This window comes from Lutra lutra, chromosome 14 (genome assembly GCF_902655055.1).
Source record: "Lutra lutra chromosome 14, mLutLut1.2, whole genome shotgun sequence".
In the NCBI taxonomy this organism is placed as follows: domain Eukaryota; kingdom Metazoa; phylum Chordata; class Mammalia; order Carnivora; family Mustelidae; genus Lutra; species Lutra lutra.
This window is the reverse complement of record NC_062291.1, coordinates 12574865-12599272: the sequence shown is the minus strand read 5'-3', so window position 1 is coordinate 12599272 and position 24408 is coordinate 12574865. Positions and strand designations below refer to the sequence as shown.

The following is a 24408-nucleotide window of genomic DNA, read 5'->3' as shown; positions in this document are numbered from 1 at the left end:
ATCACCCCCAAAGCCCTTATATAGCTCCTTCAGCATTGAGTTCAGGCAGACTCTGAAATTTTCGGAAGAACGAATCAGCTGGGAGCTCTGCTTTTCAGAATGGAAGAGGAGCAGGTTGCAGACAAGAGGTCAGTGACAGGAAGGTGTCAGCACCCTTGATCTTGCATCCAGCTTGTAAACCAAGCTTCTCAGTGCAGGCAGGGTTCTGTGTGGTCGGGCTGCTCGCAGATGAAACGTGCACTTTCTCTTTCTGTGTTTTTTTCTGGTGGAAATACTCGGGCTCTCAGAACTTCTCAAAATGCTCCCCTAGCTAGCTGGGAGCGCAGACCAGCAGAAAGGTTTGGCAGGACTGTTAGACCCACTGCAGCACAGTTTGCAGAGTCAAAGTGCGACCTCGGGGGAATTACTCATTATGGGCTTTTGATGATTGTTTACTTTGAAAGGACTAAGAGGTTCAAACCTTCTTGCCATTTAAAAGGAAGCATTTCTTTTCAGCAGATATTAGTATAGCTGGAATTGGTAGTGCAAACTCAACTCCTTTTGTCCTGAAACATATGATCAGTGTAAGGTGGGAAGTAGAAGAAACAATTCTTACAGATGGGCATTTTTTCCAGAAATCTTACATAAAAACAAAACAAGAAGCTTAGGGCTTGTTTTCATTTCTGTGGTGAGAGCTGGGGAGCGGCAAGCAATCTCCCTTCAAAATATAATGACCTAATCTCTTTTTTAATACTGATGTCATCTCTGGTGATGGAAAGCAGGTCAGTGGCTGCCCGGGGTGGTGGAGGCCAGTGGCCCTGGTCGGGAGGGCACACTGGGGAATCCTTGGGGATGGGATTGAGTCTCTAAGGAGAAAGTGGTGGTGACTGCTTGGGTGTATACATTGGTCCAAATTCATCAAACTATACACTTCAAATTTTATTATATGTAAAGTATAATCTTAGCAAACTTTTTTTTTTAAAGATTTTATTTATTTATTTGTCAGAGAGAGAGAGAGAGAGAGAGTGAGCACAGGCAGACACAGAGTGGCGGAGCAAGGAGCCTGATTCGGGACTTGATCCTAGGACGCTGGGATCATGACCCGAGCCGAAGGCAGCCACTTAACCAACTGAGCCACACAAGAGTCCCACTTTTTTTTTTTTAAATGCATGTAGACATGCTTAAATTCTGTCATCAGATAGAGCTGAGAGAAGAAGCTGTTCCCATCAAATACCCATAGGGAGGAAGGATCCCAGTGACCACTCAGGGAGTGAGGAAAGAAAGAGCAACACCCCACCCCCAAAAGGCTCTGCACGCTGGTATTTGGGGATGGGCTGCGTAAAGGAAAGTCACTGCCGAGTGCCTTTGGTTATGCTTTTCTAACTGTCTCCATGACTGGGGCTGATCAGAAAACATGACCCTGCCCAGTGCCTTGTTATCCAGTTTGCCCAAGAGGCTTTACAGAGGCCTGTGCTTGGGTGTGTCCAGAGCCCCTGACCTGAGGAAGTCTGGGGGGCCGGGGGCTTTATGGACTCTGCTGGACTGATGCCTACATCAGGCTACCCTGTTCCCAGAGGTTGTATGGACAGGGCCAGGTGGGGCTGCTCCTCGCCAGCAGGGCTTAAAATTACCAAAGGGAAGAAGCAGCTGGGAGGGGGGCGGATCCCCTCGTTTCTGGGGGCTGGCTGATGGGCGCCCTCCTCTGCCCCACGAAAAATTCACTTAGAACTAGGACACTCATATGCCGGCGATCATGGCGGTCAGCAGTCGGTAGCGCTACTCTGTTAAGTCCTTTTCATGTTCATATCATGTTCCCAGTAGCCCAAGGAAGGAAGAACTGTGATTTTTTTATTAGCCCCATTTTCGAGATGAGCAAAATGAGGCTCAGAGGGTGAATTACTTGCCCAAGAGAGTAGGCGGCAGAGCTGGGTCATTAGTGCTGAGCGTCTCCTACTGTGTATAAAGGCCAGAAGGGTGGAATGTCTTCAGGCTATTAATTATGCTCCTGTTGGAGAGAAGGGGCAGGGACCAGAAGGACTTGGCTCTCAAAGCCACACGGAGCCACACCTTAGGAGAAGGAAAGGTGGACCTCCCCAGGGCATGGTTTCCTATAATTTGGATGGAAGGAAAAAGGAAATTTATTCAGGAATAATTTGAATGTAAGGAAATGAGGCTTAGTAACATGATTTTAAGAAATATTCCAGAGCAGGTCAAAGAGAGAACAGAAGTCTGGGTGTCTTGTGGTCGTTTTCCTCTATTCTAGATTGCCTGACTTGTCGGTTGATACATTCTCTCTGACAAGTACATGGGAAACTGCTTTCCAAAATCCCTCCGGAGCAGTGGCTTCTCAAAATGGGGTACAGGGAGGGGCTCCTGCAGGTACAGAATTCCCAGGACGCTTGTACAGATGCAGATCCCTGAGTCCAAGCCCACCCCCAGATTGCAACAGATGCTCTGGGACTAGGGCCTGCTTCTATCGTGCCCTTTTCCAAACCCCCAAACAGTTTGTGTGGAACCCTGCTCCCAACAGAGGGTGACCTCAGCTCTGACACATTCAATTTCAGCTTCTCCTTGGAGGGGACCTCCTCGATAGTGTGACATCAGGCTCATTGTCCTTTCCCATTTGACAAAAGCACAGACCTCAAGGCTAGCTACCCCGGGGGTGGGGGTGGGGGGGTCGGGGGGTTAGCCTCTTCAGCATTTGCTTCTGATCCACCATCCACGGGCAGAAAATAAAATCAGCCCAGACCCCAGCTTTTCAGAACTGAGAGAAATAGCCATCATGAGGTAAATCTGGCCAACTTTTCTGAGAGGAAGTTGAGATTTTCCACAAATCTTGTTCCTGAGAGCAGCTTCCTGAATGATGCCGATTCGGCGTTTGCTTATGGATTAAATTCACATTGATCCCATTCTGTCATAAATCTATCTTCGAGCATTCTTATGTCTGTGGCCGGTTCTGATTTAAAGACACTGAGGGAAGTGCTCCCAGGGGAACTGGACCGGGCAGGTGGGAAGGGGCAGGAGTTGTTTTGAGAGCCCTGAGGGAGATCCTTTGGGCAAAATCCTGTCAAAAGGGCTGGGGCCTCCCAGCCTCGTTACAGGAGGTCCTGGCCCCTGTTTTGTTTCTTTTTTCTTATTTCTTGTTTCTTGAAAAGACTGAGTCCATGAGTTTTGTTGTGGTGGTTGTGGTTATTTCAAAAGTGTGCTTCCTTCTGTGCAAAGGTGCCGAGGGCCAAGTCAGCATGACACAGCCCTGGCTCATAACAAGGTTGCCCTTCCCTGGAGATCTACTCTTTCAGAACTGAGTAAATATGTCGAAGGGGAGGAAGAAATGCCGGCCCAAAATGGGCCCCTTTGGACTGGAGGTTACTTCGAGCCAAAGGCAATCGAGACCCAGCAAGCTCCAGAAAAACTTTGGCCTCTCCCTTAACAGCCTGACAGATAGGCGGGCCTGCCCCCCAGAGGGGCTGTGACCAGAGATAACTTTTTATCTGAAAGACTGGCCAGCACAGCGGGGCAAAGGTTGGTCACCAACCCCGTGTGCTCATCTTCCTGGGAATTCCTCCCCACCGCTTTGAAATCCCAGGCCCCCGTCCACTCCTCAGCTGAAGGTGGCCGCAAGCCCCAGCGGCCTGCCTTTAGGTCTTATACTTTTATGGGGCTCCTGTACATATGAAATTGAAGTTTTTCCCCCTGCTCATCTATCTTATGTCAGTTTAATTACTAGACTAGCCAAAGAACCTAGAACAGTAGGAAAACAGTTCTGAGTCTACCTGAGGCACCCTCTTCTTGACCTGCCATCATCCCCAGGCCTCCCCTGGGAAGAGGAGCAGGGAGAAAGTGTGCAGTATCTCCAACTGCAGCAGAGGGCGGGTATCCCAGCCGAGCTGAGGGCTCTGTTAGAATGCACACTAGCTGGCCCTGCATGCTGAAATCCAGACTGGGGAAATCAGAAACAAGGCCCAGAAAAAAAAAATAATAATAATAATAAGTATTTAAAGAGGACCATGGGTATTTCACCTACACAAGAAATGCTCCTTGCACCATACGTATGTGCAAATGCAAGACGCCCAGAGTGGGTGGGGAGTGGGTGGCCCAGGAAGGAGGTTGATACAAAGCATGGCTTGCCCACTGAAGGGGTGTTTGAGGATAAGAACCTGGTGATTGGAAATCTCTGCCAAAAAGGGAAATCTTCCTGGAGCCTCACTACTCCTGCTCACAGTGTGGTCTGAGTCCGACATCCCTGGAGGTTGTTAGAAAGGCAGCACCCCACCCCTGCCGAATTCAGATCTGCATTTGCACAAGGACCTCGGGTAATTTGGTCCCTGTGCACATCAGAGGGGGAGCAGAACGGCTCTGGAGAGTTCCGCTCACTTTCTAAAGTGATGGGCTTCCCGAGTGGTGCCTGTTTTGACCAACTAATTGGGCATGAGATCTGCCTGTCCCTGCCCGCGGTCAGCGGGACCATAACCAGAGCATCCCAAGTGACAAGCTGCCTCAGAAATTCCCTGGAAACTCCTGCTCTTATCATTATGAGGTTAAGAGTCTCTTTCTGAACATTTCAAGGTTCTACTCTAGTGATGGCTTTGACTAGGCCTTGAAAAGAGAAGTGGCGTCTACACTGGGGTCCGTGGGTCCCACCAAAGATGGCCACCATGCAGAAAGGTGGGAAAGAGAAGCAAAGGGTGTCGGTGGGTTAAATCTGGGTATTTCCTAAGGACTAGTACTGCCAGTTTCACCTGCTTTCCTCCGCAAAACCTCACGGCTGCAGCTGGAGGCTGTGAGGAGTCTCTTCCTGGGCCACAGGGACTGCCTCCTCCCCATGGTTTCTAGTAGATGAAGGGAGGGAGGGAGGGAGGGAGGGAGGGAGAGAGGAAGGGCATTCAACTACCCTTGTTTCACGTGAACTTAGACGTTCTCTTTATCAAGTTTCTGCAGCAGTCATCCTACCCAATTGCTTTGTTTTCCCCTTTAAATATCCGGATTTAATTATTGCTCAGTAATTTCATAAATTGCACACATAAACATATAAGGAACATTTAGAGCAACTTTCAAAAACACGTATGAGCTAAATTGCTAAGTGAGAAAGGCTGAAAAATGGGTATTGGTTTTTGTTTTGTTTTGTTTTGAAGATTTTATTTATTTGCAGAGAGAGACAGATCACAAGCAGTCAGAGAGGCAGGCAGAGAGGGAGGGGGAAGCAGGCCCTGCAGAGCAGAGAGCCGGATGCAGGGCTCGATCCCAGGACTCTGAGATCATGACCTGAGCCGAAAGCAGAGGCTTAACCCACTGAGTTACCCAGGCACCCCTGGATTTGGTTTTTAAAAAAGCAATAAGTAGGGGCGCATGGATGGCTCAGTCGATTGAGCATCTGACTCTTGGTTTTGGCTCAGCTCATGATCTCAGGGTTGTGGGATCGAGCCCTGCATAGGGCTCTATGCTCAGTGGGAAGTCTGCTCGAGATTCTCTCTCTCCCTTTCCCTCTGCCGGCACTTCCCCATACATTCTCTCTCTTTCTCTAAAATAAATAAATAAATCTTTAAAAGAAAAAAAGGTAAGATGCCTGATATGACTTCAGTCTTCTTAAGTTTTAAGATTTGCCTTGTGGTCTAACATATGATCTATCTTAGAGAATGTCCCATGTGCACTTCAGAAGACGGTGTATTTGGCTGCTGTTGGCCAGGATGTTCTGTAAACATCTGAGTTCGTCTGATCTAAAGTGTTGTTTAAGTCCGATGTCTCCTCCTTTATTTTCTTTCTGGATGATCTCGTCACTGTTGAAAAGGGGCACAGAAGTCCCTTCCTGCTACTGTATTGCTGTCCGTCCCCTTCAGGTCTACCAGTATTTGCTTCACATAGTTCGGGGCTCGTGTGTTGGGTGCATAAACATTTATAAATATCCCATCCCGTTCTCGGATCGACTGCTTTGTCATTACATCATGACTTTGTTTCCCTCTTTGACTGGAAGTCTGTTTAGTCTGGTGTGAGTAGAGCCACCCCTGCTCCCGTCGGCTTGCCTGGAGCATCTGTGCATCCGCCCACTTCCAGTCCATGTGTGTCCTTGAAGCTGGAGGCAGCACGTGTTCTTTACATCCATTCAGCCCTTCTATGTCTTTCTATTGGAGGATTTAGTTCTTTTATATGTGAAGCAATTTTCGATGGCTATAGACTTACTATGGCCACTTTGTTCACGGTCTTCTGCCTGTTTTGTAATCCCGTTGCTCCCCTCCTAGTCCCTTGCTCTCTCCCTCTATGATTTAATGCTTCTCTCTAGTAGTGGTAGCCTTGTATCCTTTTCTCGCTACCTTGTGGTGTATTTACTACAGGTTTTCTCTTTGATGTAACCATGAAGCTTAAATAAAACATCTAATATTTTTAACAGATTATTTTAAGGATGTAACTTAAGTTTGAAAGAATCCTTTCTACTCTGCCATCCCCCCACATTTTATGTTTCTGGTGTCACAGTTTATATCTTTTTTACCTTGTCTTTACATTAACAAATTATGGTAGTTATAGTTATTTTTTAAAACCTTTGTATTTTAATCATAATACTACATTTGGAAGCAATTTACCTACCGGGGCATTAGTGTTTTACGGCAGATCCCCTGGATGCCAGCTCTAAGTTTTATATTTCTTCTTATCTAGATATCAGGACTCCCAGTCCCATATACTTTGCTCCAAATCTTATTTCAGGGTGATATCAAGTATCAAATATCTAATCAAATTGGAAATCTATGGAGGAAGGTTTATGAAAAACCAACAGACCTTAGTTCCAGTCTTCAATAGACCTTATAATTATGAAGCCACTTATGTAGTTGGCTATCTTCCTGAATAAACTGCCCTTTGTTACCATAAATGTCCTAGCATGGCCAGCTCAAGCACTGTGAAAGAGTAGTATGATGCGATAAGCCGACGCGTTCCATCCTCTCAGTCCTCTGCTGGGGTCAGGAATGTAGAGTGAGCTTTTCTACCTATCCTACACTTCATGACATCTCCCAGAGCTTATATATGACAGGGTTGGAAGATGTTTCATCTTGGAGAGAGAATCTTTATCAATAAGTGCTTAAAAGTGTAGTCTGTTGGGGCGCCTGGGGGGCTCAGATGGTTAAGCATCTGCCTTCAGCTCAGGTCATGATCTCAGGGTCCTGGGATCGAGCCCTGCATCGGGCTCTCTACTCAGTGGACAGTCTGCTTCTTCCACTGCCTCTGCCACTCCCCCTGTTTGTGCTCACTCTATCTCCTTTCTCAAATGAATAAATAAAATCTTTTTTTAAAATGTAGTCTGATAAGATCTCTCTGGTTTACTGATATGTCAGCCTGCATCACCTCCACAGGGGGAAAAGAAAGAAAGAAAGAAAGAGTGTGATCCAACTGGCAAAGTGGCTCCTGGTTTTGTGGCGGCAAAGACCTCCAAAGTCTCTTGCCCTTCTCTAGGCTCACTGAGAAGTTGGATGAACACTCTCTACCAATCCTTAGAATGGTCAACCTATTATTTCCAGGGCACCTATATCTACAGATACATTGTACTGATCTGAAATTGCCACCTGCCTTCCTCTCTCTAAATGTCCTAACTGGGCGATCAGCACAGGTAACCAGTGTCCAAACACGGAAATACCTTTATCACTTTATCAATACCTTGATCGCGTAACAGTTACAAATATATGTGTTCAGTGAGCATCTTCGTAACTTGCCCTTAGTATTTATTTTCTAATAATTGCTACCCTGAGTTATGATCTGTAGTCCTTCACACAGGGCAGCTAGAATCACCAGATGAAGCCAAATTGGAAAACCCTAGAATGGAGACAAAAAGACATTGGCATTGTGGGGCTCTAGCCAGGGACCCAAGGAATGGGAAAGATTGCCAAGAACAGAGGCCCACACCTGAAAGGCTATCTAGAGAGACAGCAGCCTCCCCCTCTTCCCTGGGCTTGGCTCGATTCCCTCGCCTCTGCGTCTCTCACTATAAAGCATTTTGGCTGCAACCATATCAGGTCAGCAATGGCTCAGCTAGGACTTACTGGAGACAGAAGCAGCTAGAACAGAGCACTCGCAGCCGTGCACGTGGGCTGGTGCTGGTCCACACGGGAAACTGCAAATAAACTCAGCAGCTCCTCACTGAGTAAAAATTATATTTTGACTAAAGAACTTCCCTTGATTCTGATTTTATCTTTCTTCCTTCTTCAGTAATGGTAAAAATGCTTCTTTTCTTCCTCTTTGTTTTAATACAGTATTGGTAAGCATAGGTGGTTGGTGTCTTTGGGGTTACGTTTTTCCCCCCAGTGAGTTGGCAACTCTATTTGGCTCATAACTTTTTTCTGATACTGTGCTACTCCGTGGAATCCGAGACTATCGACAATAACTGGGTTTCATGATTTCTGGAAGTTCTTTCCGAGCTCATGGAATCTACTGGTAGGAAAGAAGGAACACAAACTCAGTAAAACACCCACCTAAGCCCCAGGCAAATATCGACATGAGAACACACTTTGAGAACTCCGAAACTTACTGAACTGAATAAGGCAAATGATCTCCCTTGGTATCTTCCAAACAAACAGTTTTGTTTGTTTCTCAAAATACATTGGTTCTGTCTGGGGATCTGGCCTGTGTCAGGGACTGTGTCTCAGTGAGACTGACCCGGAGCCTCTGGGGATCTGTGTGTGTGATGTGGGGAGAAGTTGGAGCAGCTGAAGGGAAAGATTCGGTCGCACAGCATGGTAGCAAACACCCCTGGGCTTTCGATTCTTTACATGGCTCCTTCTAACCAGTCTGGGAGCTCGTAGGCCGAAGAGGGCCAGGATATCTAACCTTGATTGTTCTTAGCATCCTTTTAAACTAACCAAGTGATGCAAAGGCATAGCCCTGTAAAGGGTCATGGGATGGCTGAATCAACCTTGCCCAGAATGTGAGGACTCAGCCCGACTTCTAGCGGAGCAGGACGAGAGATCCCATCTCCTGTCCTCCCATCCATGTCTGCCCACACGGTGGAGGCACCTGCTCCGTGGATTCTTGTACAGACCACAGCTAGAGGAGATGAAGCCAGGAAGCAAGAGGGAGGAGGGCACCTCCTCTTCTGTCTAGAAAAATGTAGGGTGTGGAGTGCGCAGGGCTCGCCAGAGAAACAGAACTGGTGGGAGATACATATACGTACATAGAAGCTGCTGGGTGATGCCAGGCCCCACCCACCAAGGCTGCGGACAGGTAGCAGGCATTTGCTAAAGGGACTTGTTCCAGGTTCTTCCCTGTGTTTGCTCACCGAGAAGTAGACAACTCTGAGCACCATAATAGAGGAAATTCAGTCAGCCCACTCCAGAGCTCAGGCTTCACTAAGGGCTTTTAGTTCAGGTTCTACTTGAAGGTTAAGACAGGATGGACTCCGGGATGGAGAACACTTGGCTGTCCTGCCATCAACTCAGCCTTGCCCTGGAGCCATCAACTTCGCGCAGATCGAAAGTAGGCAGGTACAAATAGTGAACTCACAGCATTTGACCTCAACTGGTTTTTCTGTCACCTTGTATATTTGTCAACAGCAGAACCAAACTGGATCTTCACAGCTTTATTCCCATTTCTTGCAAGAGAGGAGCCTTTATACAACTGGCCATAGTTTTTGGTTTCCCTCACTGAGAATTTTAACCCTCTTTTTTAATGCATTCTACAATAACTTCTAAGCATACTTATTTTTACCTACTTTTTTTCCTACTCTCCAGTAAAATCAAGGTTAAAATAAAGATCCTCACCTACTGATGCTTTAAAAAAATATGTATGTGTGTGTATAGTACATATATGTTGTATACTATATATAAAATGTATATATGGTATATAATATATATACACACAAACACAATGAAAAAGAGACAGATTTATTATCAGAAATTGACTCACACGATATGGAAACTGAGGCTCATAACCACAGTCCACTGGCCACAAGCTACAGACCCAGGAGAGAGCAGGAGCGTGATTCCAGTCAGAGTCCAAAGGCCCGAGACCTGGAGGGATAAAGCCAGAGGCTCCGGTCCGAGTCTGAACGCCTGAGAACCAGGAACGCCAATGACATAAGCTCCAGTCCAAGGAGAGGAGAAAGCCAGTGTCCAGCTCACAGACAGACAGACAGACAGAATTCACACTTCCTCTGCCTCTGGGTTCGACTGGGGCCCTCAGCAGACGCGCGAGACCCGTCCACACCGGGGGAGGGCGGTCTGCTTTCCCTGCCCACCGAGTCAGCGGCTCATCTCTCCTGGGGACACCGTCACACACACCCAGACCTATCGTTTAATGAGAGCTCGGGCACCTCACAGCCTGGCGAGCTGACACAACCTGTCACCACGTCCCAGGGGCAGTGCCTCGCAGGTGCGTGTCCCAGTGACCGTGTTTATTTTCTCCACAGTGAGGTCAACAAGGATTCTCTGGAGAAAACCCTTGCACAGCTGAAATGCCATTTCACGTGGAACTTACCTAAGGAAGATGGTGTCTTAGGCGATCTAGAAGATAGAGTGTGTCACCAGATCGAATCGGTAAACTCTGAGTGCAAAGCTACGATGTCCAATTTCTTGGCCTACATAAAACACCTGCGTGGTCACCACGAGGAGGCGCTGGAGTGCCTGCGGCGGGCGGAGGAGCTGATCGGGCGGGAGCACCCGGAGCAAGCGGACATCCGAAGTCTGGTCACCTGGGGCAACTTCGCCTGGGTCTCCTACCACCTGGGCAGACACGCAGACGCTCAGATGTATGTGGACAAGGTGAGACGAGTCTGCGAGAAGTTTTCAAACCCATATAGTGTGGAGTGTCCCGAGCTTGACTGCGAAGAAGGGTGGACATGGCTGAAGTGTGGAGCACAGCACAGCGAGAGGGCCAAGGTGTGTTTTGAGAAAGCTCTGGAGGAGAAGCCCAACGACCCGGAATCCTCTTCAGGGCTGGCCATCGCGACGTACTATCTGGATAATAAACCACAGAAGCTGTGCTCCGTGGACGCTCTGAAGCAGGCCCTGGAGCTGAATCCCGACAATCAGTACGTCAAGGTGCTCTTGGCTTTGAAGTTGCAGAAGATGAATGGAGAAGCTGACAGCGAGCGGTTGGTCCTGGAGGCCCTGGAGGACATGCCTCGCCAAGCAGATGTCCTTCGCAGTGCAGCCACGTTTTATCAAAAAAAAGGGGATCTAGACAAAGCTATCGAACTGTTTCTAAAGGCATTGAAATCCATTCCAAACGATGGTTACCTCTGTCACCAGATTGCGTGCTGCTATAGGGCAAAGGTCAAACAAATTCAGAATACAGGAGAATCCGAAGCTAGTAGGAATGGAGAGAAGATTGGAGAACTAAAGAAGTGTGCTATTGACTATGTGATTAAAGCTATTGAGAAGGGAGTAGATCCACTGTATGCATATTCTGATGAGCCCCTGGAAACAGAAGACTACCATCAGCTAGCTTGCAGTAAGGAGCTCCCCGGCACCCGGAGGCAACAACCCCCCCAGCACTATCGCAACTTTCAGGGGAGTCATGCGAAGTCAGAAGACACTGCTACCCAACGTGATTTTGAAGGTTTGCCCACAAGTGCAAAATCAACGGAGGAAGGAAAGACAAAATACCCACCACAGAACTTGGCTGGAAATCAGCCTCCGCAAAACGTACCGAATTCTTGGTATCTCCAAGGATTAATCCACAAGCTGAATGGAGAGCTGCTGCAGGCAGCCGAATGTTACGAGAAGGAGCTGGGCTACCTCTTAAGGAGCAGCCCCACAGGCATAAGCAGCTTTTTCCTGCCGCTGGCTGAGCTTGATGAAGGCGGTGAGGCCTCGGGCACAACCCCACTCCCAGAGCTCCCGGAAGCCTGAGCGGAAACGCAGCAGAGGGCCAGGAGCACAGTCAGGGAACCCGGGACGCCCCGGGATTGCTTTAGGGTATATTTGTAGGGTTGCTTCCTCGTATCTGCTTCCCATTTCCATCTCAGCCACAAACACTCCTCTAGCCTATGGGCCTTACAGTGCAATCACCTATGGACGCAGGGCTTCAGGCCTGCGTGGGACTGGCTGTTTCTCAGTTCACGCTCTGTTCATCAGCTCTCCCTGCTCCAACCTCCTCACCGAGGCTCACCGCTGGTTGCTGCCTGCCAAAGGCTCTCCCGGCCTCTGCCCCACTGCCATCTCGCCTTCTGGAGCCCCTGAAAGACCACCTTTGGACTAACCCTAGAATATTCCTTATCTTCCTCTTGGCTTCAGCCCTGTGTTTATATATATTCTCGATCGCAATACTCCAGTAAATATGTGTTCTTGATAGTGATGTTATAATAAATTTTTTTTTTAATTTCGACTCAGGATTGAAGTAAGTGTGTGGTTTGTATGTGTGACTAAGGGTGACACTCCTTTCCCAAGTTTCTCTTCAGGACAGTATCTAGGGACAGTGGATAAATGATACAGTCGTACCGTACTATTTTCAGCATGCCCGGGGTAGGTCTGAGGAGGAGCTGGCCTGCCCTTGACCCTGTTCCAGGCCAGGCGCTGAGCCCAGGGCCCAGTCAGCAGCTGCTGCTACTGAACAGGGTGGTTCTTCACCCAGAAATATGTGGGCAGTGGCCTCCCTGACTGTGTGTAAGGGGCACTAGTACGAGGCTGGAGGGGGACAAAGATCTTCACCCTCCTGAGTGAATGAAAATATTCAAATAGTCACCTCCCAGCTGGGAAGCCCATAGTGTCGTCCTCCATGCAGCAACCGTCCGGCTCTTCTCACCCACTCCAAGGCCCACATTCGTACGCTTTCCTCGTGGTCTCATCCGATTACCTGTGTGCAGAGGAAGACTGTTGGCTATGCCAGTACCCAGACAAGACAGAGGGCCTGGCATTCCCATCTCCTTTGTGAGTGGAGGGTCAGAAACTTGAGTCTCTCCTCATGCAGAAGGGGAATTCTGGGAAGGCGTTTCATAAGCTACATTGGCTATAAAAGCAGCAGACTTCAGTGAGGTGCCCCCTGCCAAGCCCTGAATTGTCTGCTGGTTCCCGCAAGGCTGAGGGTGCAGCTGGGTGCCCAGCACTGAACTGTTGACTCCTGGCCAGCCTTGGCCTGGAGTAGCACTGTCTCTTGTGTCCAGTTTCAGAGGAGTGGCTGGGCCCAAATAAAGACTATTGCCATGGAAACCAACATTGAGAGCGTGAAAGAGCATGGGGTTAGGGGCAAGGTGGGGACTGCTACCGCTACCTCTGCGGGGCAGTGTGGTGTGGAGTGGCCCGCCATATGCAAACACACACGCTCAAGGACCCAGATTCTAAATAGCGGTGGCGATCAGGGAGATTGGAGGTTTCCCCAGCAGGGGTTACCACCCAGGCTGTCCTTCTATGCTTCGAGTCCCATCCACCTTCTAGACAGTGTTGAGGCTCCCGGAATTTCTATTGACTGGTCCTGACCTACACATGTAAGCTGTGATGTATTTTGCTGCTGGACAATTTTATTGAAAAGATGCCTCTCCATCTACCGTCTACCGTTGTCTGAGGGAACACCCCCAGTCTTTCTGGTGTGTGAGCCTGACCTCGCAAAACTCTACCCCTGGAGACCCAGAGGGAGTAACATAAACTGTTGGTTTCCACTGACATCCTCTCTTCCTTACTACCTGGGGCCATACCCAACCTCACCCAGCCAGGAACCCAGTGGGTATTTTGAGCTCCGAGACCCAAGCCATTTTGCTACCGAGGCTGTGGGGCAGGCTCGACTGGTGACCACACAGCATGTCCCAGCAGATTCCTGGGCTGTCCACGAAAGAGATAATTGGAGGAGCGCGGGGAGGTGGGAGGTGCCAGTCTTCCCAGGGGAAACCATGGGCTCCTCCCCTCAAGCTTACCAGCTCCGAGGAGGCAGAGACTCTAAGTCCTCTGCTCACAACTGTATGCCCGTCCCCAGCCCCATAGTGCCTGGAATGAACAAGGCTCTCAAAAAATTTTGAAGAATATAGGAACACATTGTCTCCACTGAGAACTATGACACTGCCATTATCAGGAGCTCAGGGATCACATCTTCCACAACGACTTCCCTGAATCCTAGAGGAGGGTGCTGGGAAGAGAAAACAGTAAGTGTCCTAAGCTACAAAACAGTAACAATGAAACAAGAGCAGGTTGACATGCTGGCCTCTGAACTACTTTCCAGGATCTGTGCTCCATCCGTTACTAGCATCTAAAATCCGGTGTGGAAGGTAGGAGGCTCAGAAAGGTTGGCTAACTTGCCTGACACTGCACAGCTAGGGAGAGGTCTGACTGGCACTCGAGCCCGTAACTGTATGAAACCAAAGCACTCTGCTCCCGTGTATTTCTGTGCATTCTGAGATGCTATGTCCTGATTCTGCTGGCACAAGCCGAGAGGTTTCAGGCTCTCCTACAAGGGCAGCTCAGAGCCCCGATTTGTGGATTTCTACTAGACTCTTTGCCTGTCATTTTCTCCACTTAGCCCAAACTCCCCACCCTCACATTGACTCCCGTGTGTGATTCCTGAGTGTTCTGACTTTCCATCTTCCTCCTCCTTCTCACCGTCTTTTGCAATCTAGTCTCGGGTTTTTAAATTCATCCTGATCCGGCCAATTCACAGGACCCTGACAGTGGTAATGCTCCTCAAGCTACATGCAGAGAAATTTAGAATTATGTCCGTGCCGGGTGGGAGCAGCCCCTCCAGAACCACCAGCAGCTGACATGGGGAGCTCCATTTTGTCAAAGTCATTCACATCTCAGGAAATACTAGCCTTGGCCTCTAGGATTTTCCTCTGTGGTTCATTTTTGGTTCATTCTCATAGGAAATTGGGAAAGGTGGAGACAGACTCACACTCAGCAATTCTTGGCCTGTCTTCCCTGTCCTTTGCTCCGCTGGATGGAATTACCATTCCCTAATAGGCTGCTACATTGTGTTTTCCAATGAGAATACTAGGGAGTTGGCATCAGGAGTCCCCAAGACACACCTCTGGGTCTGGTGATTCACTCGAAAGACTCACAGGACTCAACATATAATCCTGCTCGTGCATTAGACTTATTACAACAAAAGCAAACTCAGCACAGGGAAATAGAACATGGCGGTGAAGGCAAGAGAAACTCAGGCGCAAATTCCCCAGAGTTCTGTCCCAGTAGAATCCTACAGGATGTGCTTAATTCCTCCAGCATTGAATGTGACCACACCTCTGAAGCTAGTTGGAGCCTCAGTGCCCAAGGGTTTTACTGGGGACCCATCACACGGGCACCCTCTGCTTATTAGCACATATCAAAATTCCAGCTCCCAGGTGGAAAGCAGGTGTCAGCGTTAACCACATTGTCTGCATGAACATCTTGGGCACGGTAATCCAAACTAACCGGTTAGGGAATGGTGAGAACATTCCAAAAATCCAAGTTGCCAGATGCCAGCCAAGGGCAAACCTCGCAGGAGGGTCTTTCTAAGGATCGTAGTCTAGGCCTGATGTGTCAGCTCTTTTCTGCAGCCCCTCCCCTTGGTGTCTGCCGCCAATGACTGCACAGCCACCAGTACCCCTTCTTCCTTCCTTTTCCCAAACAGTGGTCTCACCATGTTCTGGTGAGTGCGGGTCCTTCAAGCATGGAGTGAGGGGACTCACGACCCCCCTCAGGTTTGTCAATATGCTAAAAAGACTCACGTGCTCAGCACGGCGTCAGAATCGCTGGTAAGTTTTACGACAGTGTAAGGGAGGAGAAGAAATCTTTTTCCCCTACACTCCTGGCCTGTCATCCTACCAATTAGGCTGACAAGAGAAAGACCGGCAAGAGAAAAACAGCTGTTTATTAACTGGGACATCCACCCGTACACATGGGGGAGCTCAGGGATGCGTTACTCAAAGCGGTGGCTGGAAGTGAGCTTATATAGTGCAGGCAAGCAAAAGTCTTTCTCCTTCGAACCCACTTTCAGTGGCTGGGCCCATGAATCCAACCGATCAGAGCCAGGTGAACAAGAGAAAAATAGCTTGAATTATATACATCAATGGATTTTTCCTCTTTTCATTTTTTTAAGGGTTTATTTGAGAGAGAGCGTGCACAAGCCTGGGGTGGGGGGCAGAGGGACAAGCAGACAGACGCCCCGCTGAGCATGGAGCCGGACATGACATGGGGTCCTGAGATCATACCTGAGCAAACTCAGATATCCCCCTCCACATAAAGCAATGTTTGGCTGAAAGCCACTCTTCCCTTTAAGTGAACGTCTGCTTCCACTGTGGGCCCTCTTGGCCCTGGTTCCCTTCCTTCTGCCCCCTGGGTACTCCCACTCTCCATTTCCATGCTCCCATTTTGCTAAAAGAGCTTTACTGCTACTTCTATCATCAGAGCATACTTAGGGAGTGGGACTGGGCTTCTCTATATATGGGCAGTCTTGAGACGTGCTGAGTTTGGGAGGAACACACAGATCCAAACCATTTCCTGTGCTTATAAGATGTTAAGAGGGCCTACATTGTTCCAGGAACTAGGAATGGGCAAATGTGGTCTACTGCAAATTGCCCAAGTCCCTCCCTCGATGAGAGATAGAAAGATGTCTTAAACTCATCCAGAGAGAGATCTTATACTATGTTCCTTCTGAAGCATACACTTTTCCTAAAAAAAAAAAAAAAAAAAAACCTTTATACTGGAATGCATGAAATAGACACATTTCCTGTTCGATATTCTTTTTCTGGGTAATCCTTCTTGTCTATATAACCTTCAACTTAAGAAATGTCAGGACACCCCTCTGTGTGCTGAAGCCACAATGTAGAAGTTCCCTGAAGAGAAAGAAGAGCGAGCCCCCACACCTGGGAGCCAGCCCCACACCATCAGCTAGGCCCTGGTGTTGCTGGACAGTGACCCACAGCAAGAACCAATGTCCTCCCACAGCACCTACGCATGACATCAACACTAGATTGGGAACCCTGACACCAGGACAGATCACGACAACCAGGCCACTCCACAAACATGTCTGAACGCAGACAAAAATATGAAGGCCATCCAGCAGGGTCCAAAAATGGCCCAACACAGGGGGACGCTATCTCCACTTTTCTTCAGATGGGCTTAGGGATGTATCAAGCAATGTTAAGAGGGGGCAGAGGGACAGAAGGGTTTTGTAGTGTTGAGGGTGGGGCTAAAATGATGTTGACATTAGCAGAGTTAACCTCTTTCAAGTTGCTTCTAGAGAACACATACCCTACCTGTTGGCACCATGAAGGAATTAGCATTTCCTCAGGCTTTCATGTCAATGACCACAGAAGGCAGAAAGGCAACAGATACTGGGAAGGAAAGAACAGTGGGGGGTAGTACTTGACCAGTCAAAGTGATGGCTTCGTTTCCATTACACTGAGCGCTCCTAAAATTGCAAATAATTGTCGTCTATGTTTTCAGTGACAAATCCCAAGGGAATCTCCTTGAAGAGAGCCTGGTTCAGCTGAGATGTCACTTCACGTGGGAGTTGCTAGTGGAAGCCACCGAGCTGCCCGATTTAGAAAACAGGATCTTGGATGAGATTGATTTCCTGGACACCAGATACAACGCGGGGATCCACAACCTGCTGGCCTACGTGAAACACCTCAAGGGCCAGAACCAGGAAGCCCTGGGGAGCCTGCGGGAAGCAGAAGCCTTGATCCGGCAGGAACAGGCCGCCCAGTCAGAGGCGAGAAGTCTGGTCACGTGGGGCAACTACGCCTGGCTGCATCACCGCATGGGCAGGCCGCAGGAAGCCCAGGCTTACCTGGACAAGGTGGAGGACGCCTGCAAGAAGCTCGGGGCTTCCTCCCGCTACAGCGTGCAGTGTCCCCAGATGGACTGCGAGGAGGGGTGGGCCTTGCTGAAATGTGGGGGGAAGAACTATGAACGGGCCAAGGCCTGCTTTGAGAAGGCTCTGGCAGTGGACCCAGAAAGCCCTGAATTCAGCACTGGGTATGCGATCTCCACCTACCGCCTGGACGGCTTTAACAAAACAACACAGGTTAGCGAGGCGTTGTGTCTGCGGCCCCTGAGAGAGGCCATCAGGCTGAACCCAGAAGATGCGTATGTTAAGGCTCTCCTTGGCTTGAAGCTCCAGGACGTAGGTCAAGAAGCTGAAGGAGAAAAGTACATAGAAGAAGCACTAGGCAACACGTCCTCGCAGACCTACGTCTTGCGGTACGCGGCCAAGTTTTACCGAAGAAAAGGCTGTCTGGATAAAGCTCTTCAGCTCCTAAAAATGGCCCTGCGGGCCACCCCGTCCTCTGCCTTCCTGCACCACCAGGTAGGGCTTTGCTACAGAGCACAAATGATCGCAATCAAGAGAGCCGCCAACTGGCAGCCCCGGGGACAGGACAGAGAAAATGTCCGCAGGTTGGTTCACTTGGCTATAGGTGAAATTCAAAAGGCTTTGGCGATAAAGCCCACATTTGAGTTGGCTTACATCGACCTGGCTGACCTGTATGCAGAAATCGGCCGATACGCAGAGGCGGAGGACGCTTTTCAGAAAGTGCTGTGCAGGGAGAACACCAACGATCAACTACAGCAAATGATTCATTACCACTACGGCCATTTCCAAGAGCTTCACAAGAGATCTGCAGATAACGCAATCACCCATTATTTAAAAGGTCTCAAAATCAAAACAGCCTCCCACACCAGCGAAAAGATTCTCACTGCCTTAGAGAAGCTGGCAAAGAGATGTGTTCGTCAGGATGTCCGTGTGGTGGAAAGTTTGAGCATCCTTGGATTCATCCACAAATTGAAAGGGGAAGTGAGCGAAGCCTTGCAGTGTTACGAGAAGGCTCTCAGGCTGGCCACCGACCTCAATGCTGTGAGTTGAACTGGAGGTCACCATTACCTGTTTAATGTGTTCATAGGAAATAGAACAAACATTTTTGCTGATCACCGCTTTCAGAAACCTAGAACATGCTGAAATACAGAACAGTTGATAGAACACAGACTCAGCTGTCTGCTGACTCCCCTCTTTCTTCCCTCCCCGATCCCCTCTCCCCTTTCTTTCCCCTTCCGTCCATGTGCCTTTGAAAGGAGCGTCCGTTCTTCTGTAACACACCGCTGTACTCATTAGCCAAGACTGATGAATGCTGCTTGGGGCACCTGTGACCTGCTAGACCAACAAGAGCCTTTTTCCTTCTGGCTTTGCATTTGGAACAAGCGGCTTCCATCCTCAGTCTGCCTGGTCTCCTGCACAGAGGAGTCTTAAACAGCGAAGATTTCAGTCCCTCCTCGGCCTGCACACCAGTCACATGCAGGTGTAGCTGCGTGCGCACTCCCGTGTATCTGCAGGCACGCACACACAGGACGCCCATGCATCCATCCAAAGACCCTCCCGTGGCTTGGTTCACACACTCAAGGCGTGAATTCCCAGAGACTGTGATCCTGAACCAAGGGCAGAGGCTGCTCCTGTGCACATGCCTCACGCATCTCTCTCCACACACCCTGACTCCGGAGCTCACACAGGCACACTCCTGCATATTTGTGCATGTATGCATTCTGTATCTGGAAGATATCTGACCATCCACTCAGAAGTTAAAAAGCATAGAAAACAGAAAACAAAAACAGAAAGGATTTCTTTTTCATTGTGGCCAGGGGCACTGACCTACCAGATCGGAAGGCAAAGCGAAAGAGAAAAGATGAGAAAGAAAAAAGGAGAAGGGACTGCAGGGGGTCACTGCCATGTTCCGGCCCCAGGGCCCTTTTCCCAGGGCCCTCCTGCAGCCAAGACCCCCTGCTCAGGAGGCCAAGTCTCTAACCTCAGAAGAAACTCAAACCCTGCTGTATACGGTTATCCAGCCACCGGCAGTCACAGAGGATCTCTGTGCTCCAGACATGCGGCTGGACATGACCTCACATGTACGAAAAACTAAAGTGTACTGCAGGAAAGACAAATAAGGGAAAAGCCTATTTCTGAGTCGCCAGCTAAACATGACAAATACATGAAGGTTTTAACGGCTGTGTGGGGCAGGATATAATCTCCCGTTTCTAACCAGAACATTCTCTCCCAAAACATTCAGTAAAATAAACCTGTTGATAAGCTAACAAAGCTTTGAGTGCATTTTGTGGATGAGATTTTTTTAAAAGATGTATATCCTATGTTTGGGTGGAAGTTGAAAAACACAGAAGCAACCTCTAGAGCAGAAGAAGGTCAGACGTGGGAGAAGCCTTGGGAATACAAACACTACCGAGAATCTTTTTTAAATATTCTACAGGCCACGGAACTGTAAGGTTGGTATTTTCCTGAGAGCTGGAACTGACTGGTGTGGGGGGTGGTCACTTAGGGGACATCCACGGAACAGACAACACGTCATTATCACCCTTTTCAACTTTGTTGCTCTAAACAAAGAACGGGTTTATTATATTTAACCTGCCAAAAACTACTAGAGCAGAAATACTTTCTTTTTCTTGTAAACAAGATGGGACTGAAGTCATCACGGTATGCACACTGATGTGTTTTATCAGCTAATGGTACTGACTGCTTTCCCACACAACAAAAACGAAGATAAACTAATAGAGAACTGATGGGTGAAAACATATGGAATCAAGCAAATTCAGTCAAATGTTACCATAGAATCTAGGTGCTGAGTGTACTGGTGTTTGCTGTAAAGTTCTCTCAGCTTTTCTCTGTTTGCTGATGCTCAAAACAAAACCATTAGGATAGAAAGGTTTAAAAAGGCCCTATCTAAAAGGGACACAAAAATGAGGCAAGGGAACTGAAACATACATGGGCTAGAGGATAAAAGTGCATGGAGAGAAAAGAGCCCAAGTGATTTGGTTGAAGCGCCGGGTGTTTCTCTTCCCCGTGTGTGGAACTTCGCAGGTTCATACCACAAACCACACACAGGCGTCGGCACCCCGGGACAGAGCCGCACCCCTGGCTCTCAGCCCTCAGCCTCGTGGCGCCAGACGGGAGAAGAGGATGGCTTCTCTCTCCTGCTCTCATTGAGGACCGAGGGGACCCGCAAGCAAACTCCACCACCCCTCCCCCCTCCCAACCAAGAGAAGCCACCTTGGTCCCCTGTGTCATGCTAACCATGACGACAAGCGGAGAAAGGAGAGGCCTGTCCCAACTATTACAGGGCAAGGGGTAAAGATAAAGAAGGGGTATGGTTTGGATTAGGCCATGAGAGGGGGCAGGTGAACCATCCAGAAGCAGGTGCAGTTTGGGGGGGGCAGTGGGGTGCACAGTAAGAGGGTCTCTGAGCTATGCTGTCCCTGGCTGAGCAGGAAGAGTGGGGAAGCAGATGGGGTGCAGTTTGTCATGGATGCTGTCTCCCCGTTTGGGCTTGAGGAAGCCGCCCACAGCCGGCTGGCTTGCCAGCTCCTTGCAGCTTGCTCCCGTCCCGGGACCTCCACAGATAAATGCGACACTCCGAGCCACGGCATTGGGCACGTGAGACTCAAGCCAGCCCTGGAGCGTTCCATGTACTTCCTGTGGCAGTCTGACCAGTACCTGTAGCCCAGATGGGCTCATAGGCCTGGACAACCTTGCTCCAGTTCTTTGCATTACCTATGGTGGCCTTGGTTTGCTCAAAAGTGTCCTACTCAGTGATGCCAGATTCCCTCTCATGCAGCTTCTCCCAAGTGCAGGCGATTATGTCCCTTGGCAAGGGTGTGGGCCCCTTTCTGCCCTTTCTGCTCATCTGACTCCCCAGAGACAGGCCTTTCTTCCAAGCACCCCAGGACGGCCAGCGGTGATCACCCGGGGAAGGCCCCGTTTGTCGCTGGGCACCAGTTCTCCCAGCCACCACAGTGCTGGGATCTTGCTTCTGCCAGCCCAAGTCCATGTGACGGTGGGGGACACACAAACTTCCTAGGTGTCTGCCCCAGCTTGGCGGCATTCAGGGTTGTGATGCGTTTCCCCAGACTCTTCTTACAGTTCTCCCCACCACAAAGAACTTTCTGAGGGCACCATGGCATTGGAACCAACACACTAAAGGTCAGTATCACATCCCCCCCCACCTCCAGTGAGTTTTCAGTACTCAACAATCAGACACTATTTTTAGAAGGATCTATCTTATGGACAAAAAGCAAAGCAAAAAAAAAAAAAAAAAACAAAACAAAAAACTTAAACTCTACTCAGCCGTGGTTTTGAAGGTTGTTTTGTTGATTTCCTTACTCTGAGGCTGTTGTAGTGCATTGTGGAATAGATAGTAAGAACATGAGCATCACTTAGACATTCTGGATCAGGAGAAAAAATTCATAATTAGATTAAGTAAAAATCTCAAAAACTTTAATTTGTAAGATGAACTCATAACCTATTTTATCTTTAAAATATACACACAGTGTTGGGGGCACCTGGGTGGCTCAGTGGGTTAAGCCTTTGCCTTTGGTTCAGGTCATGATCTCAGGATCCTAGGATCGAGCCCCGCATCGGGCTCTCTGCTCAGCAGAGAGCCTGCTGCCCACTCTCTCTCTGCCTTCCTCTCTGCCTACTTGTGATCTCTCTCTGTGTCAAATAAATAAATAAAATCGTTAAAATATATATATATATACACACAGTGCCAATGTCACTTCCCTGGTTTTGACCCTGTACTATAGTCATTTGGAGTTAGCCATTGTGGCGGGGGGGGAGTTGAAGAAAAGGCATACAAGTCTCTTCCTACAACTTCCTGTGAGCCTGTAACAATTTCAAAATAAGCCTGAAATGTCAAAAAGGCAATGATAAAAATTCAGTTAGTACTTGAAAATGTTGGAATAGGCCAAACTGGGGGTCAAGGTGGACTGAAAGGACACATGAAGAGCCAAAGATGTGAAATCCATCAAACCATTCACAGCAAAGGATTTCTGTGTCTTTGAGTTCTTCTCCACAGATGTGATTGCAAGTACGTGAGAATAATCCCAAAAGCCAAGAACATGCTTTTCATGTAGTGGTCCAGACACTCAAAATTCCATTCTTCTTCCATGCCATCCTGTGGACCGGGAAGACTGTGGAGTTAATTGTCCACTGTGCAGATGGGGAAATAAGGCACAGAGTAATGAAGACACTGAATCTGGGCCACACAGAACAGGAGGCAGGTCCGGGATGGAGTCCCAGGTCCCTCAGAGAAGCTCAGTTATACAGTAGATTGCAGGGATCATCTAGGCCCTGCTTCCTGCCCAGATATTCATCAAAATCACCCCTGGATTTCTATTTAACACAGACACGGTGGTGGGGGCCCATTCCCAGACATGTACTCAACTAGCCTGGAACAGGGCCTAGTTAGCATTATTTCTTTTTTTTTTTTTTCCCCAAAGATTTTTAAATTTATTTTTGCAAGAGTGAGCGAGAGAGAGAGAGAGAGAGAGAGAGAGAGAGAGCACAAGGGGGGGGAGGGGCAGAGGGAGAAACAGGTTTCCTATTGATCAGAGAGCCCAATTCAGGACTTGATCCTAGGACCCTGGGATCATGACCTGAGCTGAAGACAGACATTTAACCCACTGAGCCACCCAGGCACCCTAGTTAGCATTCTTTCTTTTTTTTTTTTTTTTAAGATTTTATTTATTTGGGGCGCCTGGGTGGCTCAGTGGGTTAAGCCGCTGCCTTCGGCTCAGGTCATGATCCCAGGTCCTGGGTTCGAGCCCCACATCGGGCTTACTGCTCAGCAGGGAGCCTGCTTCCTCCTCTCTCTCTGCCTGCCTCTCTGCTTACTTGTGATTTCTCTCTGTCAAATAAATAAATAAAATCTTAAAAAAAAAAAGATTTTATTTATTTATTTGACAGAGAGAAATCACAAGTAGGCAGAGAGGCAGGCAGAGAGAGAGAGAGAAGGAGGCTCCCCACGGAGCAGAGAGCCTGACGCAGGGCTTGATCCCAGGGCCCTGGGGTCATGACCTGAGCCGAAGGCAGAGGCTTTAACCCACTGAGCCAGCCAGGCGCCCCCCCCGATTGGCATTCTTCTTAAAACTCCGTAGATGTTTCTAGCGTGCAGGGAGGGCGGAGATCCAATCATCTATTCCAAATCCCTGTTTACCAGCACAGGAGCCTGAGGCTCATGGAGGTGAAACGACTCATCCCAACGGGTCAGTCACTCAGGACTCAGGGAGCTGGTCCGAGACTCCTGGTAATGGACTCACCACCTAGTGATGAAATTTCATTTTCTGAAAGTTTCGTTTTCTCCAGCTCTTGTTTTCTTTCTCAACTGTAAACACATACACACACACACACACACACACACACACACACACACACAAACACTCTCGGGCGTTTATGCGTGTGTCCTTTGTTAGCTGTTTCCTCTCCGCTCTCTCTAATGTCACTCACGGGCAAGAGCCTGAAAATCTGTTCATTCTGAGCCAAAGCCTCTTAGAACTGGGACCGCTACCAAACTCACAATAATGACAAACATTCTGTGTGCTTCTCTGCATGCTATCCGGTGCATATGGAAAATTACAAACCCAGTTGCTTTTCTTTGCAAGAATTCCAAAGACACTTGTTTCCCAAAACAGGAGAGCTTTTGTAATTTGTGTGTTTTGGAATTTGCTTATGGCCTGAGCATTTGTCAGAACACATGGATAAACCCATCTCAGGTATTGA

General features: G+C 48.7%; 2 protein-coding genes across 2 annotated transcripts; both read left to right on the top strand.

Moving 5' to 3' along the window:
- Window positions 1–12276, top strand: LOC125084601 (interferon-induced protein with tetratricopeptide repeats 3-like). Its single transcript, XM_047702116.1, has 2 exons — window positions 1–128; window positions 10358–12276. Exons 1-2 carry the CDS (start codon window positions 100–102, stop codon window positions 11799–11801), a joined length of 1473 nt encoding a protein of 490 aa, XP_047558072.1. The 5' UTR covers window positions 1–99; the 3' UTR covers window positions 11802–12276.
- Window positions 3–19934, top strand: LOC125084603 (interferon-induced protein with tetratricopeptide repeats 1B-like). Its single transcript, XM_047702119.1, has 2 exons — window positions 3–128; window positions 17298–19934. Exons 1-2 carry the CDS (start codon window positions 100–102, stop codon window positions 18715–18717), a joined length of 1449 nt encoding a protein of 482 aa, XP_047558075.1. The 5' UTR covers window positions 3–99; the 3' UTR covers window positions 18718–19934.
- Window positions 19935–24408: the final 4474 nt, after the last annotated feature.